This window comes from Odontesthes bonariensis, chromosome 23 (genome assembly GCF_027942865.1).
Source record: "Odontesthes bonariensis isolate fOdoBon6 chromosome 23, fOdoBon6.hap1, whole genome shotgun sequence".
NCBI classification, from domain to species: Eukaryota; Metazoa; Chordata; class Actinopteri; order Atheriniformes; family Atherinopsidae; genus Odontesthes; species Odontesthes bonariensis.
The window spans coordinates 6484542-6501761 of record NC_134528.1 but is presented as its reverse complement, the minus strand read 5'-3'; the positions used below and the strand labels follow the sequence as shown (position 1 = coordinate 6501761).

Genomic DNA, 17220 nt, shown 5'->3' with positions numbered 1-17220 from the left:
ACAAAATGAACTATTCAGCTACAAAATACCGTAAAAACTACAGCAAATAAATCAATTCAGCCTCTGACATCAATACCAATATGCTGTGGTTTTTTGAAGTACAACAGCTTCATATGTGTCGGTAAGTTTGGGGATTTACGCAAACGCGGAAGTAAGGAGGGGTGAATCATCTCTTTAGCGCCACAGTCAACGGACCACACCTACTGAATACAAACCTACATGTTCACACAGGGATTCAACTGTGAGGCCTCCCGGTTACGACCCATTTCTTTAAAATGAGCCTTTAATTCAAACTACAATCATTTAAACCAAAAAAACGATACATTAAAGACTAATTTTACGACAAGTTTTCTGACTTACACTCAGGCCGCTCACACGCCACCCAAAAGAGGTCTTTCAGTCCTTAGGGCATCAGTTATGACCCGAACGTATTAACTTACCTAACAAACAGCATTTAAAAGTGACACCACCGTTTATTAATTTGATTATTAGCGTCACTTTAAAGTGTAGGGTGGTTCTGCTGGAAATTTAAAGCTCTACATTTTGGAAAATGCTTTCACCTGGGTGGCTGTTTAAACACGTGCAAAATGAGTTCTGGTAAGTGTCACGAAACGCGTCGAAATTCAGAAAAACGGAGGTATCACGTGATCTTATCGTCTTTTATTCCTGCGTAATTATTTGTTTTGGTACTTATTTCTACCTTGAATTAAGAAAAAACTTTTTTTTTTTCACTGAGAGGAACTTTTACAAGAAAACCAAGGTCAACATAACTTTGTTTTAGTACTATTTTACAGTGTTATAAGTTTAGCCCTGAAAGCGTTAGATGGGGATAAAGCAGAGACGAAAACACAGGAAAATAGTTAGAAAGGTTTGATCTTCTTAAAGGATGCCTATTATTGCATCTTACTCTCACACACTTGATATCGATCTATATGTATCTATATATAAAACTGTAGGCCTACTTGCTAACCATACCTAAACATACTTATTGTTATTTTATTGGTGACTTTCTTAATCTGTGATGCAGTTGCTATTGTGAAGCACTTTGGTCAACTGAGGTTGTTTTAATGTGCTATATAAATACATTTGAATTGAATATGAGTGTTAATGCCATGCTGAACTTGTTTTACCTAAAGAGGAGAATTACTGTCACTGCTTCTCCACAGAGGTCTGCCCATTCTGTGGGAAAACGTACAAAAGGCTGAAGAGCCACCTGCCACACTGCAAGGCAGCAGCAAGCTCCAAAGCACCTACAATCAAACAAAATGACACACCCAGTCAGACATCCTCTTCTCACCTGGCTGCAGTGCTGCCCAAAACAACGGCAAAGGGAAAGAAGTCCACACAAATGTCATCAGTGACAACCGACCTCCAGGCAGAGAGGGTTAAAAATGTGTCTGTGTCCTCACCAGAAGCGCTGCAGTCATCAGTTTCATCTTCGTTACTTCCATCATCGACTAAGAAGAAGAAACAGAAGTTGGCTGATCAAATCAAGACTGCCATAATTTCCTCTGCTCCATCTCCACCTCCGTCTCCCAACATCTCTAAGCCAAAAAAGAAGAGTGTCCGAACTTTGATTGAAGCTGCTAGGTCTGACAAAGACACAACAGGATCACAGGAGGGAACCGTATCTACCTTGAAAGATTCAAGTCCAAGCTTCAAAAACACTGAACAGACAGAGACCAGAACTAATGCAGACAAACTCTCAGTGAAAGTTGACAGTCATGGCCTCATGTCTGCGGACACTAAACCTAAAAAGAAGGCGTCAAAGACAAAGGAGGCTCCTTCCACAACCACACATACCTCTGATTTTCAGCACTCTAATGCGATTAAAAGTAGCACAAGAGCTCACGCAAAAGACAACTTCTGGGTGGACAATGAGGAGGAGACAGAGGATGTATCTGTTGATAAGTTTTTCCTGAAATTAGGAAGTGGTCACCAAGGGAAGGTTACCCTCCAGGATGTTAAAGCTACATTAGGTCGCAAGTCCAGCAGACCGAGCATTCTAAGCCGTATCGAAGCTGCCGACAACCTGAGCAGCAAAATGGGGCTCGACGCTGATCTGAGTCCAGTCCCACTTCCAGCAGAGAACCAAAAAGACGTGATCAGCCGCTTGGTAACACCAGTTCTGCCAGACGGGCTGATCAGCACAAGTTTGAAACATACAGAGCTACAGTCAGTGCAGAGAAAGTCTCGACAACTGGCTGCAATCCCTCTGCGAGATGATGCAGCTTCTCAGCTTGAACCAAGCTGTCCTGCAGCTCCCCTCCTCTCTGCAAATGCATCGTCTCAGGTGCAGCAAGCCCCGCCCACTCCACGTACTGTCAATTTGAACAAAGGGCCAAAGGTGGGTGATCACATGACAGGGCTCCTCTCGATATCACCGCCCCTGAGCCAGTTCTCCAGCCCTCTTCTTTCCCCTCCTGCAGCGCAGACTCTGCCTGGGAGGGTGGAGGCGCTGCAGCTTGGCGTCAGGAAGCAAAACGCTGCTGACAAGCCACCTGAAGGTCAGTGGTTAAAGCTGGATGTCGAGCTGGATGTCTGACTCAAAGCTGAAACAGTTAGAGAAAAAAAAACATTTTTTGAGACGATATCCAGCCCAACTTGGATGAAAGAGCTTGTGTTTAGATTGTGTGTTTTTCTGTACATTGACTCTCTGCGGGTATTCATGAACAGGAGCGCTGACGCAGCGTGGTGTCGGACAGGTGAGACTGAGGGAGTTACCCGAGTGGCTGGCCTGCAGAACCCCCAGTCATCCGAGAGAGGTTGCAGAATTGGTGCAGAGAGGTCAGTACCTCACACATCTGACGCAAGTACAGCAGGAACAGTCGGTGTTCCTTCAGCTGACTTCAAATTTAGTTTGGAAAATTAAATTCTTTCACTCTGTACAGGCGAGATGCTACAAGCAACATGTTTCATGGACTCCTCACTTTCCAGTGAGTCGTGCTAATCAGTGCAGATCGAATTGGATGATGATCTCCTTAGAAAGGAAGCTTTTTATGAACAGAATTCTAAGGAATTGGACTGGGGTTAGAACTGATCGCAGCTTGGACTTTATCTTGTTGAAATTCTTCCAAATTAGCACCATATGAATAAACTGAACTGAATAATAACCCACTAGCATATACAAGCACTTTAAAGAGTGGTAATTCAAAAATATTTTTCATTATGAGTAATAAACTGAGCAAGTTTTTTTTTAATATGCTTGTTGGGACATTTATCCTATTCACCTGATATTTTTCCACTGAAATATTTTTCCTTACATATTTTCAAACGCAACACATTTTTTTAATGTAGCTGTTCGTTTTAAAGTGAAGGAAAATACTCTCTAAACACCTTTTCTCGTCCCTAACCCATTCATCCTTTAATGAGCGTCTTATTCAGCCACAAAAAATGACAACAATGTTTAAGGAATTCTGAAAAAATTTACATCTTTACTTACACACTACATTTCCCTAACTTTCTTTTTTATTTCTCTTAATGAACATGCCAAATTTGAACATTTCAACTTTACAAGCCATATGTTGTCAGATTAAATCACATATGGCCTTGAAACCGAACAAATGAAGCAAAAACACTACAAAATCTCAACATTTATCTTAGCTTTAACTTTTTATAGGCAGTGGGTTTTTAAAACAAAAAAAAACACATTTATAAACTCTTTTTGGGTGCCTGGGGGCAAAGAAACAGGTTCTCCTCCAGCAGAACATTGCACTGCAACAAGAGATTCTTGACCTGTCAGTGGTTTAAGTGTATATATCATATCACATATACGCTAAATGGTAGGTATAACACATCTCTGAGCAGCCTCTTTAAACCCTGTATTTGCTCAATAATTTAGGATGAAATAGTAAATCTGACCCAAACTCGATAAATTGATGCACGCATGGCTCCAGGATTTATGATGTCACCTTTTTGCCAAGAAAAAAGCAAGAAATTCAGGGGAATCCCTTTCGTTAGTCATGAAATTACAAAAGTAGTGAGTCAACAGGTGTTTTCAGAAGCTGGCTTTCTGTTTTGTATTTGAGCTCGGAGCTTCCTGTGTAACTTGTGATTAAAATATGATCATTTCTGTGCGTGTTGTTTCTCCCCTGCTGCGCTCTCTCAGGCTGGCAGTGGTATTACAGAAGGTACATCGATGTGAAGAAAGGTGGGGTCGGTGGACTGGGCATGTTGCTGGCAGGATACTGTGTGCTCAGCTACATCTGGAGCTACCCTCATATAAGTGAGTGTAAGCACCACTCCTATCATCTCTGTATGGTGGGCAGATCTGGACATAACCAAACATGTCTGTTGTTTTATTTTTTCTTCCAGAGCTCAGTCGCTGGAGGAAGTATCACTGAGGTCGGGGGGGTCATGACTTCATAGTCATGGACAAGCATGACTATGAAGGAACAAGCTACATAAATCCAGACCATGAATTTGCACTGTGTTTATATTTAAGAAGTTATTTCTGGAAATGCAGCATATGTTTGAGGCTGGGACGAGCTCTGTTGTTACCCGTTAAAGGAAGCATCCCCATGATCATAAACCACATTTTTTCCGTTAAAACAAACCTAATTCGCTCCATGATGATTGTCGGGTTTTAAAGGTGTTAACAGGTAGATTAGTTATCTCTGGAGGGAGACAGACTTGCTCTTCTCACCGTTTCCCATTCTTTATGCTAAGCTTCCCGACTGCTGACTGCAACCTCTTTAACTGACAGATATAATAGTGCTTTCAGTTGTTTTATCCAACTTACTGTCGAGGGGGCTCGACCTCGTAAAAATAATCCCAAAGTTTAGGATATTTGATCTAACCGACTCATTCTTAGCTGCATATAGTTATATTCAGACTGTCTTTTAACACTATTTATTCACACATGTTTATCTCATTATTTTTCTTTAAGATAAAAGAGAAAGTTGGTTACCAGAGAAGCTTTAAAATGGCTTTTAGTGGATTTCTGTGCATAAAACCAGCTTCACCATCATTGTGTGCATCCCAGAGGCTCCACTAGGTGTCATTGTTGGGCTGTGTTACTAAAGCCAGAAGGGCTGAGGAGTGTGATGTCTCCCGTGCAGCTTACTTAGCTCTTTAGTGCAGAGGCACTGGTTCTGGGGGTGTGTTAGAGGTTTTAAGTGGACCTACAGATTTTTACCTGATGAAATGTGACTCTGGCAGCCGCGATGAAGAGAAACACAAAATCTAAACGTCCAGTATCCATGAAAAGATTGTACCTCTGAAGTAGAGGGTTCCAAGTCCGTTTTTCTTTAGCTTCCTGTGTCACATGATGTGATTATGCACGCTTAGTCCATCGGTGCCAGAGTGCGAACACCCACAGAATAGTAATGGAGGGAAACTGAAGGAGGTTCTCAGCCGGACTGGACCTGTTTTGTTTTGTATTCAAAATGAATTTATTGTCGACTCTCCTCCTCGCTGCTGTAGTGAACACACATTAGCTACAAATAAAGAAATGACAGCATTTTTGTAACTCCTTTTCCTGACATCACCTCTCAGCCAACATAATAAAAAATAATTTCCACTTTTGTATGTTTTTCTTTAAACAATCTTATTTCTCAATACAAAAATTATAAATATTTTGTGTTTAACTTTTTTTTCTTTCTTCTTTTTTTATACAAAACAACAAAATATACAAATCAAGTGAGACAAAACCCAACAGTGAGGAAAAACAGATATCTGCAATACAGACAGGGGAGAGAAAAGCACAGTTATGTTCCCACCAGGCCCGGCAGACCGTGACATGCATTCAGATTGCAACGCTGTACCAGCATGTCCTGCTATATGTAAGCAGAAAACTCACTTTCTTGTGGATGTTGGTGCTATAGAGGCACAAAATCTTGCAGCAGTGCAAATGCGGAATCTCCCCTGACCCTCGATTTTCCTTCAGAAATTGACTTTCAAAGCAGAGACCCCAGTTTTCTCAGTGTACACTGGCTGGTAGAAGAGGTCTGCGAGGGCTGAGGCAGATGTACAGGCAGGCTGCGATGGCCACTGGCACTCATTAAAAATGTTTTAAAAAGATTTCTTCATCACTCCATCTAAAAGACTTCCAGTCTACACCTTTAGTCTGTTAGTGAGCAGATATATAACAGGAGAGACACGTGGCACAATTCAGAGTCAACCTGCTGGACAAATTTAACCAAACCTTTGGTCCTGTGTTGCATTCACAAGAACGTCATTCCTTGCTTTCACCACAGTGTAGATTTCTGTCATTTGTCATCAAAAAGATTGTTGCAAAATCAGAAATATACAGCTAACACTTAGGATTACTGCTTTTTCATAATGAATTAGAAATGTAGGCTTTGAAGAAAAGAAAAGAAAAAAAGATGACGCAAAACATCAAAAATAGTCAAAACCAGAACTTAACCTGAGTCATACTGGCTTTAAAGGAAGTACACGGTTCTGAACAGCCACAGAGCTGTCGTCATAAAAAACGAAAAGAAAAAAAGTCTGGGGGGGGATTTTAGACAAGACCACGCTCTCTGTGTTATTTTGGTTGCGCTGCTGAGATGAAAAACAGAGGAAATACGTGAGAATCTTAAGCAGAAAGTGCTGAGAAGGACTGCAAGGTGAGAAAAAAGGTGGAACCTGGGAACAAAGTGGAATCATGACAAACTACATGAGAACAGTCATAAACCGCTGTGTGTGGAGGCAGATGAACACACACTCACACTGACAGACGGGTCGAGGTTATAAAGCAGAGATAGATATGATCTGAATACAGAATTGTATGCAGAAGGCAGACGAACATGTGTGTACAATCAACAACCCTCCAGGGTCAAACTGACGAAGGTAATGTCATGTTCACAACGCTGGGAAACACATCTCATCAAACAAAAACAGTCTTCTTTTTAATGTCATTTCTAAAAAATGAGGAAATAAAAATCTAAATAAAAAAGATTAATCTAAAGTTCTGCTCCTCAATCTGAGGACTTATCTCCACGGACACAAACTCACTGCGATATGATCAACAAGAAAGAAAAAAAAAAGTGGCTGAGCCAAAGATTTGTCCTGTGTCTGTGTCGGGACTTGCATACCTTTAAGGTACAAAAGAAAAAAATGCCAAAGAAAATGTGACTTAAGCACAACGAAGAAAGAGCCCTGCTGAGTACAGTAACACTACGTGACTAATCTGACGCGTTTCTTCTAGCGTGATCAAGAGGTTATCCTTGTTACAGGCGGCTGAAAGCAGGCGAACAGATTTTGGTTTTCACATTCTGTTTAGCCCGACACACATATGACGACGAGGGCCTCGTACTTGTATCGTTCCTGAAACAACAGCATGTTTAGTGCAAAGTGTCTACGTAATCGTGTCTTTACTGAGCTTAGCTTAAGCGCCGTGAATCTACAAAAACGTGTGCACTGCTCAGGTTTGTAATGCAAGAGTGAAAAGGGCAAGTAAATATTTCTGAATAGAGCTTCTTCATGTAAACACTTCCATATAAAAACCTAGACTTAGGCACAGAGTCGCCACTTTGTCCCTCCGCATCATCCCTCTGGTGAGGAAAAATTAACTGGCACAAACTGTCACGAGGTGTGTGAAGAGAGGAACACTCTTCCAATCAGAGCTGCAACAAGTTTTCAGAGTTGCAAACACCTAACCACTAAATAATAAGGTTTTTAAAAAAGGCTAAACTAAATAAAATAAAAAGTTGCATCTGTAAATTCACTGCATTGCACACTTTCCCGGATCTTTATAGGCAAGTGCCTGCGTTCATCTTGAAGCATCACCGACTATGACGGAATGCCTCAAAATAAAAAACTTTCAATCAAACTACAAACATGCTACATGGCTGCGTGTCACGAAAGTGACCTGAAAGAAGAGTAAACCTCTTTTCACACAGGAATCCGACAAAAAGAACAACACATACCCACAAAAGCAGCAGAAATCATACATTAGGGATGATATGGAGCGTCAGTCTCAGCATTCCAGGATGCTGTTGACTGCCGCCTCTAAAGCAGAATCTGTCTCAGGGTGGGGGGGTGACGTGAGCTGGGGCGAGTGTGGAGGCTGCATCGGGTGGTGCGACACCTGGAACTGGGACTGTCCTCCTGATGTTGCGGCGAAATGCGAGGGTTTACCTTGGGAGTAACTGTTGGTGGCGATGATGCTGTTGTTGTTGCCGGCGCTGTTGGACCCAAGGCACTGCTGGGATCTCTTCAGTTCCAACACGCTCTTGTTTTCTAACTTTGGTGGGTGAAGTCTCTCTGTTGAACCTTGCCCTACACCCCCACCCCCTCCCGGATCTCCATACCCGGGTTGGGATCCTGTCCTGTATGGTGGCTCTGCGGAGCCTTGTTCTGACTGGTCCTGATTACAGCCTGTCGTCGACGGAGCCGGGACGGGGTCCTGGAAAACTTTGGATTTCGTCCCACAACAGAAGTCTTCCAAAAAGCTGTCTGTAAACCAGACGGGGCAGAAAAAGAGTTAAATAAAAAGTCTGTGTGAAAAACTTAACTTTCTCAATATGGCTTTACTCCTCTTGTTTCTGCAGCTTGTACCTGGGTCCACGAGTATCATTCGTTTGTCTTGTGTCAGGTTGCTGCGCTCCTCTTGATTGAAGGTCCTGTCAATCATCACCATTTCTGAGGATGGACTGGAGCGCTGCAGAGAAAGGAGAGGAGTCAGTCCGTCAGTTCAGGGAGCGTCTCCGTGACAGTAAGGTTTTTATAGTTGTGATAAAGGAAGCTTTCGTCAGGGTTAGGGAGGCTGAATATTGAGTTAATGTAGGTTAAACTTCCGTTTCTGAGTAAACAAAGTTAACAATTCTGCCTGAACTCCTTTCATACAGGCGAAAAGTTCCAGATAGGATTTAGCCGCTTCCTATTGATATGACAAACCAGCCGATCCTTGAGCACTAGGCTCTGCGTCCTGTTTAAAACTCCAGTTGTAAACAACCACCTCTAGTTTTACTTTACTCTGATCCGTAATGGAAACCTTTACAGTACAGTGAAAACAGCGTGACTGACACAAGTCAATAGACTTGAGAAAAACAACAAATGAACTGAAAAAGATTTAAAGTGAAGCTTCCAGACTTCTATTATCATCCAAAGCCACCGAATGATAGAAATGCAACCTCCTTGAAGAGTCCAAAGTACAGCAGAAGCTAAAACATGACCCTCACTGCGCAGGATGCAAGAGTTGAAGTATCAAAATTAGGCCAAGACCCACCAAAAGACACTACAACTGCGGACCAGATGCTACAGATCCCTTATGTAGTATGAAGCCACTGGGACTTAAAAACTCTCGGACGCAAGAGAAACACATCCTGTTGAACACTGAAAATCTTATAGTTTGGTTTAAAGATGAGCTCGTTGGGCTTTTTCAGGCAGAAGATTGGTTAGAAATCAACTTGCAAACCTGCAGCTAGTATCTGGAAGATCTTTTCTTTAAGTCGTGGTACAGGAAGAGGACCGTGATAACGGTGGACAATGCTCCATTACATGTCTCACGGTTTGCGCATCCACTCAGCCCATCACGTGCAGCCTGTATATTTGGAACCTAACATACCAGACTATGAAGAAGTGGAACAGAAGAGGAGCACTGTCCACACCTCTGCACTGTACTGTAGACCGGCTACATCCTCATACCTGGGAATCATCAGCACAGCTGAGCCAAAAGGTAGACTGTATAGGACAAGGAAAGTAGGAATTTCCTATTAGCCAGTAAAGGCTTCAAAGATGACTCATGACCTGACGCTGCCTTTCACTCAACTCAAATGATAGAAGATCTCTTTCTCAAACATAAGCCTTTTAGTTTTGGAGAACAATACACCTCTCTGGGCAGAGTCTGGAAGGACGTGGTTGGCTCATTAATGAAAGGAAAAGTGGGTGTGTTACTCTGAATATTAATAAAACATTCAAGAATAAATGAAAATTTGAAATCAAGTTGCCCAATAATTTCGCACACTAATAGTTGTCCAATAACTGCAAATTATTGAATTACTCTGACAAAGTCAAAACTTGCTTTGACTGCTGTGAAACATCCAGATTTGAGGTTCCACCACATTGTGGGTTGAGAGGAAGCATTTGTTTGACAATGAAAGAAAACCTGAGGAATACATTTTGCCTCATAACAGCCCACGCACTGCACCTATCAACCATTTGCTCTCGTGTGTACTTACCTCAGCTTCCACCATCAGTAGTCGTCTGTATTTGTTAACCATGGCCTGGGTCCTCTTCAGCACCTGAGTTGCCACTTCCTCAAATTCCTCCTCGACTGGGAATCATCAAACATAAAACACTATTTAGACAAAAGCAATTTCATCCTGCAGGACATAGTTTACAGCTGGGTTTTCTGATGTCCTTTAAACTTTTAGGTCATTTTAGTCATTTTAAGGCTGTACCTTGTGAGAACTCTTCCTGGCTGGGTGGAGCCCCCTGGAACACATGGTAAGGGAGGAGTCGAAGCAGCGCGTCGTCAACTGAATTGAACCTCCGTCGATCGGGGGTCTGAACACCAGCGTGGTCCCTCCTCAACTGTTGTAAAATCCTTTTGAATTACCAGGAAAGGAGACGAACTTGGTCAACGAGATATGTTGTCAATGAGAACATTTCAGGGCAACAAGTGTACAGTATAACATTTAAATGGGAAAAATTCAATTAGTACACAGGATGTAAATAACTCACATTTCTCCTTTTGTTAGTGGCGGAAGGATGGGCCTCTTCTGTGTACTGACCTATGAAGAGAAAGTGTAAAAACCACAGTTATATCAACAATGTTTTGGGTTTTTTTTCCAATTTGCTTGTTCCACCGTAAAATTCTGACAGGTGTGTGAACTAACTTCCAAACATACCTCACAGTTTAGTGTTGAGTCTTGTGCCATGGCTAAGAGAGGTCACACAAACACAACTATTAAGTCAAAGACACATAAAATATAAAAAAAAAATTACAAATACAACAACGTCACAGCTTTGGTTACCATGGATGCTGCTGAGTTTTGCCTGTTTAAAGGCAGGTGATGAAGAATTCTGAAAAATAAAAATCATGTTGGTCAGATGGCGACTTACAGCGAAGAGACAGAATGAAACTGATCGATGTGCAGTTCTACCTGTCTGAAGTCTTGTTCCTGCATCACATTACCGGATAAAGACGACAGAGGAGTGCAGTTCTGAGTTTGAGTCACTAGAAGGCGCTGCACGGCACAAGCTGATGCTTGACCTTGACCACCAATTCCCGCTGTTGCTGGGCCCACCAGAGTCAGCCGCCCGGGAGCGCACGATGTCTGCACAGGGGTGGAGTTCGCACAGGACACTGTGGGCCATGCCTGAGTTCCGGCTGCTCCAACCTGACTCCCACTCATTACTCCCTGATTCAAAATTAACTGACCTCCTGGCGGTGCCGTGAAGTTCTGCCCTGCAACAATCTGCACTGTGTTTTGACTGGTAATTAGGGCATTTGAACTGGGGTTGGTGGGGCCATTTTGGATGTTGCTCGATGGAGTCAGCGCCAAAGAGCTGGGTAGCATGAACTGTCCAGGTTGCTGCGCTTGCTGCTGCTCCAGTGGTGGCTGCACCACTATAGAGCCATTGGCTGCATACTGTCCCCCAGGAGCAGCAGTATTAGCGTTCACAACGTTAGCTACGGTGGTGGCAGTGGGCTGAAGACCAAGGCTGTAAACAGTCTGAACCCCAGCTTGAGCAGGTTTAGGCTGGATTGGTCTGACAAGAGTCTGGGTCCCTCCTGGGCCTCTCTGGATGATGATGTTTTGAAGAGGGATATTTTTGAAAGGTAAGCCAACTTGGCCTACCTGCCCTTGGGTAGGGGCAAACACCTGCCCCCCTGTCGCAGTCCCTGCCGGAGCTACAGGAACCCCCGGCCTTAACACAATCTGAGGAGTTCTTTCTAAGCTGCTCAAAGTCATCACACCGCTACCAGCTCCAAATGAGCCCAACACCTGGATGTGCTGGGCAGATCCATTAGGCAGGGAGGGCATTCCTTGCAGTAACTGACCTGCTGGGAACGCAGCTGTCCCTGTGGTTACCATGCCCACCCCACCTCCATAACCCCCTGAGACCAGCTGGGAGGAAAAGGGAACAGGAGCCTGCACAAGAGTGGGAGCAGGCTGAGAGTCCAGCAAGGCCTCATGGGCCAGCGTCTGCTCCGTGATGTCAGCCTCAAGGAGAGACTTCTGGAGGATGTCAAAGGGCTGGTCCTCTCCCTCAAGATCCACACCTTCGGGGGAGCTTCCAGACCCCAATTCATCCTCGATAAATGAGAGGCTGCTGGAGAGCTGAAGGCCTGCCCCGCTTGAGTCCTCACCAAATCCACCCATTGAGGAAGAACCATCCTTGAGACCAGTGTTGGAGCCAGCCTTAGGAACAGATTACAAACAAAGTGCATTGTTTGAATAATTGCGTCCCTCGTTGCAACACAACATATTTTTTTGCACTTTTACAAGCAAGTGAACTTTATCAAAACATTTCTAATTATAGAGTGCTGTGCAAAGGTTTCCAGCCAGACCTCACTTCTGTACATGTTGCTGAGAACGGCAAACAGGAGCAGTAATTTACTGAAACATGTGAAAACAGTATTGGTACTACAGTTTATAAGGAAAAACAGGAGTTTGTACGATTCTAATAAGTTTGAAAGCTAATATTAATAGGGGACCACTTTTTATTTAAAAAAAAATTGACACAACCTGAACCCTCTTAGACAACATTTCTTGTAATTTCTTGAAGTAGTCTTCAGGAATAGTTCTCCAGACTTCTACAATTCCAAAGCTCCTCTTTGGATGTTGTGTATGCCAAACTACACATTAAAGGGACTTATGGCCAAGATGTGAGGTAAGAGCCTTTCTTTAGGCTGGCTTGCATGATGCACAGTTCAGTGTTACGTGGCTTCACAAACAAAATCACATTCCACTGAAAATGGTTAAAAAAAGACAGTCCAAAGAAAAACTGAAAAGACCTGTAGACGTATTGCTCAGGACCACTTTAAAATATTATTCTTATATCAATAAGACAATTTGGCTCCCTAGAAGCATAAAGGATTGAGGGGCTACTGTGTATACTATAATATTTTCTAATTTAGTCAACTCATCAGGCTATTCCCATTTCATGTCATGGATTTTTACATGTCAAGAGTTTCACACTTTTGATTATGTGTTATGTTAGTTCTACGTACAAATGTATGCATTTTTTGGTTCAGCTGGTACATGAAACCCCAATCCACCATCAATAAACAAATCTCTAATCATGTCCTAAAATCTCCTGGTGTTTTGACAGGATCAGGATCATCATTAATACACTCACTGTTTCGTTGGCAAAGAAGGATCCATCTGATCCATAAGCTGCATTCGTAACGTCATCCTCTCCAATCTGTTGTTACAAAAAGACAGTCAGACCTGTTATTTTATGCAGTTGGGTTACATATTTGAGGATTACGTCGAGGCAAACTGAATAGTTGAAAACATGCTGCAAGTGTCACTCACAGACTTGCTGTTGCTGCCGTGGAGATAGTCATTCAGTGCATCCACATCTCTGAAAGGGGTACAGAAGACTTTTACTCGCGGATAATAAAACTAACACAGGTGTAATCAATGTGTCTACATTATTGTGTGGCTTTAAAAATTCCTTAACACATCTGGAGAAATTTTAGAAACTTCTTAGCAAAAACTGCCTTCCAACGGACTGTAAAGATTATTAAGTTCCCTTATTTTTTTTAAAAATAGAGAAAACAAGTTTGCAGATAGCTCTGGTTTCACAGATCACTTATAATGGCGCTTAACTTTTCAAGGAAAGATGTTAAAATGTGTGGCTTGGCTGCATTTTGCTTGGTAAACTCAAATTTCTCATGCATTGATAGATAAAACCGTGTCATGCAGACGTGTAAGCTCCATGTTTTGCTTTTCTTTTTTTACCCTAAAATATCCAGAAGACGGCGATCGTCTTCATCATCCATGACACCTGCAAGAATATGGAGGGATAGCAGGTGAGGACGCGGGATAAGTTTCACTCTATAAAGCTAAAATTTGAATACACTAAGCCCTTCATTGAATGGGAGAGTATTTGTGCATTGCTCACTCGTTTCTACTCTGAGGTAGGGGTGTCTGAGCTGTATATTCATGATTCACATAGGATATCTAAACTCACAGATTTCCAGCAGGAAGCATGGATTCAGTCATTTAACACCCTTTCTCTCCTGTAACAGGCTGGGCTGCAGAGTGAGAAACTGAATTTAGTAAAAGACACATTCATATTTGAGAGTGTTTAAAAGAGAGATATGGCAGACAGAAGGATGAGTGGATGAAAGAGGGACATGGAGGGGAACATTTGTTATGCAGTACACAAATAAAGGACAGGATGGCCTGTGCGCCCTCCTACAAATGCTTGTCTGACACTCAAATTCCCTCCCATTACCCTCCTCTGCTGTCCCACATTGGTTGTCGTTCATGTGTGTAAAGTGAAAATGGCTATTTGAGTGTAAATAACTCCACCCTGCTCCATTTGTAAACTAAATGGTTATTTGAGCTTCAGCTCCATAGGCAGGCTTTATGTTGTGTTAGCCAGCAACATAAAGTTATATTTGTGCTACAGAAGGGGAATAGTGACAGGCTAATGGGCACTCATTTGATCCAGCACAGTAGTGATCTATAAGTGTTTAAATGTCTATTCAGTTATTGTTTAAAAACCATGTGGAGCACATGTTGTCAGAATGTCAGAAAAATAAATACAAACAAATATATCAAGTCACTAATACAGCCTTCTGACAAATGTCTGTCACTTAAATACTGTTTTGTTTAAAGGTACTGAGTAAATGTGTGTTTTGTGTTCTCATGGGTGTGTAAAAACAACTGCAGTACAACAAAATGGCTGTTACCATGCCATGGGCTGTCTTTGTAGCTGAACCACGTTCAGCCTCCATCTTTGATTCTGGGAGAACAAAGAACGACTGGGCTGCTTCACTAAAAAGAAAACCCAGCTTTCTAATTATACTGTAAGAAATAAGATAATTTAAGAAAATGCTTGTACACACAGCCCGCGTTATTTTAATAATTTATAGCAAATGTTCAGTTGTAGGAGCAGAGTTTGCCACAGGCTGCGGAGTCTCCTTTGTCCTTTACCTTTCAACGTAAAAAAAAAACGGAAACCAAACAATAAGCACGATCAAATTTTATTTCACCAACAGCTCAAAGTATACACAGTTAAAAAGCAACAAAATGACGAATCCCCCTAATTCTTTCGTAGAAACAACCAAAATCGCACCCTTATTCCAATAATAATAGATTAACGTTTACAACTGCGGACTCGATTTTCGGCTGAAGTTAAGCTCGCTAAAAATGAAAAGGACCGGGTCAAGTGTCCATGGTAACCAATAAAAAAAAAAAAAAAAAAGTCGTCGAAGCTCAAGAGAACTGGACTAAAAGTCCAGGATTTTATTTCTTTTGACTTTAAATCACAATTGTCACAGCAAAGCCTTGTTCTTCGAAGTCTTTTAACATTTCTGTGCAATTATGGGCTCAAAGTCACAGTACGAAATGCGCATTAGCATGCACATTGCAACGCAAAAAAACCTGCTTACGGTCGTTTTAGCTGCAGGATACCACAACCGGTTTAGAAAGACTGCTACTGTACAGCATGCAAGTTAAATTTCCAAAAATAGATCAAATCGACAGAATGATAATCGCATTCAAGCAGCACAAAACGCCCGTCGTCGCTGACGTGCTCTTTCTTTCTCTGTTGGGGAGGCTTTCATTTGTCCTCGATGTGGCTCATCTGCCAACACGAAAAACGTCACATTTGTAACGACATGTTGAACCAAAAGGATTCCATTTGGACGTTAAGACCAGTCCGTGTTCCGGTCGGGTCGCTCTCCGGGACGGACGCCGAATTTTAGCGTTAAACGTCGGCCTGTTCTGGTGTTAGGTTAGCTAGCCGCAATGTCGACGACGCCTATTTTGAAAACGTCGGGCAAGAATTCATCGAAAAGGCTAAAGGACTAAACCGCGTAGACCCATAAATATTTATCTCGATTAGCATAACATAAAGACGACTCAAACAGGCAAACCCTTTACTCCTGTCCCACTCCTCTTGAAACCCAATATCTCCATTTGGCAACTTTTAATTTGCTCCCCCCTCCTTCTCCTCCTCCTCCTTCTCCCTCTCCCACTCATATATATTTCTCACTGTCCCTGTTCTGTCTCGGATAGATTTTTCTCTCCGCTCAAACTCTCTTCCCTCCCTGAAGGAAGGGAGGAAGGAGCTTGTGTGTGTTTTTTCCTTGAAATTTTTATCACAAAATTATAATACACTCAAAGGGGAACTCACCGTCATGAAAAAGCAGTGTCTTGTCAACGGGGTTTCCTCGCCATCACCGCACGGGTTGTTGGTGTAATGCACACACCAAAATCACCAGTGCTCAACAGCGGCTTACGCCTCCATACATTTGAATGGGAAATATGCAGATAAGGGCACTTCATTGATAAAATCCCATTTTTTGAATATTTCAATTTATTAATATATTATGTTTCATTGCACTCAAGAATACAAGACAAATGTTTTTAGACTTTATCATAACAAACAGTAGAGGGCGGGCCTGTGTTTGCCACACCTTAACTGACGTTGCTCAGGTATGAACTGTTTGTGAAGACATTTGGCTTTGCTGCCAACTAAATTGAATCATATTCAAAGGTTTAAATCGATTAAACCCGCCGAATATTTTGTGTTTTATATATTTAGCTCATAATATCACTTGCTAGCATATTTTCAAATACTACGTCTCTCTTAAATGTTATAAAAATATCCAATAATAATCCAATCCAATAATATCTAAGAAAATTCTAACAAGGTATCTTTTAAAGATTGGTTAACTAACTTGGTTATTTCAGAAATTATAAGTAACTGGGTCTTTGCAATAATCATAATACACACATCGGCGGGTAAACAAACTAGTAACAACATGAAAAGTCAACTTTACATAAATACAGGTTATGTTTGCTCATAATAGATATGTTTGTCAGGAACTGAATCAGACTAAATCCTTTGGGGGTTTTTTTGCATTAATTACTCATTTTAAAACTTTAGAAGAGTTAAATGGATTGCATATAGTTAGAATTATAGAACCGAATTACAAAAAAAAAGCAACTCTAAACAGGCCTCATTCTTAAATGTTTAGTATAATTGTTGTTACTTTGTCAGGGATTACTTACTTTTTCACTGCATTTTTAAATCAAGTCACCTGTAGACGTTTGGCTTTGTGTTTTAATGATGATGTATGAA

The 17220-nt window shown here is 41.9% G+C and overlaps 2 protein-coding genes across 6 annotated transcripts; one reads left to right on the top strand and one right to left on the bottom strand.

Moving 5' to 3' along the window:
• The first annotated feature begins 242 nt into the window (after positions 1–242).
• LOC142373853 (uncharacterized) lies at positions 243–5521 on the top strand. 2 transcript variants are annotated; one of them, XM_075457300.1, is made up of 6 exons: positions 243–597; positions 1167–2507; positions 2677–2787; positions 2892–2936; positions 4109–4225; positions 4315–5521. In XM_075457300.1, exons 1-6 carry the CDS (start codon positions 588–590, stop codon positions 4341–4343), a joined length of 1653 nt encoding a protein of 550 aa, XP_075313415.1. In that variant the 5' UTR covers positions 243–587; the 3' UTR covers positions 4344–5521. The 2 variants fall into 2 exon arrangements, with proteins under 2 accessions (XP_075313415.1, XP_075313416.1); XM_075457301.1 differs by lacking the exon at positions 2892–2936 and having other exon boundaries at positions 247–597.
• On the bottom strand, positions 5375–16359 carry bicral (BICRA like chromatin remodeling complex associated protein). 4 transcript variants are annotated; one of them, XM_075457295.1, is made up of 13 exons: positions 16270–16359; positions 14095–14158; positions 13863–13908; positions 13434–13482; positions 13255–13320; positions 11052–12314; positions 10923–10971; positions 10797–10828; positions 10630–10679; positions 10347–10492; positions 10125–10219; positions 8503–8605; positions 5375–8400 (listed from the first exon to the last, which is right to left on the bottom strand). In XM_075457295.1, exons 3-13 carry the CDS (start codon positions 13901–13903, stop codon positions 7922–7924), a joined length of 2373 nt encoding a protein of 790 aa, XP_075313410.1. In that variant the 5' UTR covers positions 13904–13908; positions 14095–14158; positions 16270–16359; the 3' UTR covers positions 5375–7921. The 4 variants fall into 4 exon arrangements, with proteins under 4 accessions (XP_075313410.1, XP_075313411.1, XP_075313412.1 ...); XM_075457296.1 differs by lacking the exon at positions 16270–16359 and adding an exon at positions 14822–16257; XM_075457297.1 differs by lacking the exon at positions 14095–14158 and having other exon boundaries at positions 16270–16352.
• Positions 16360–17220: the final 861 nt, after the last annotated feature.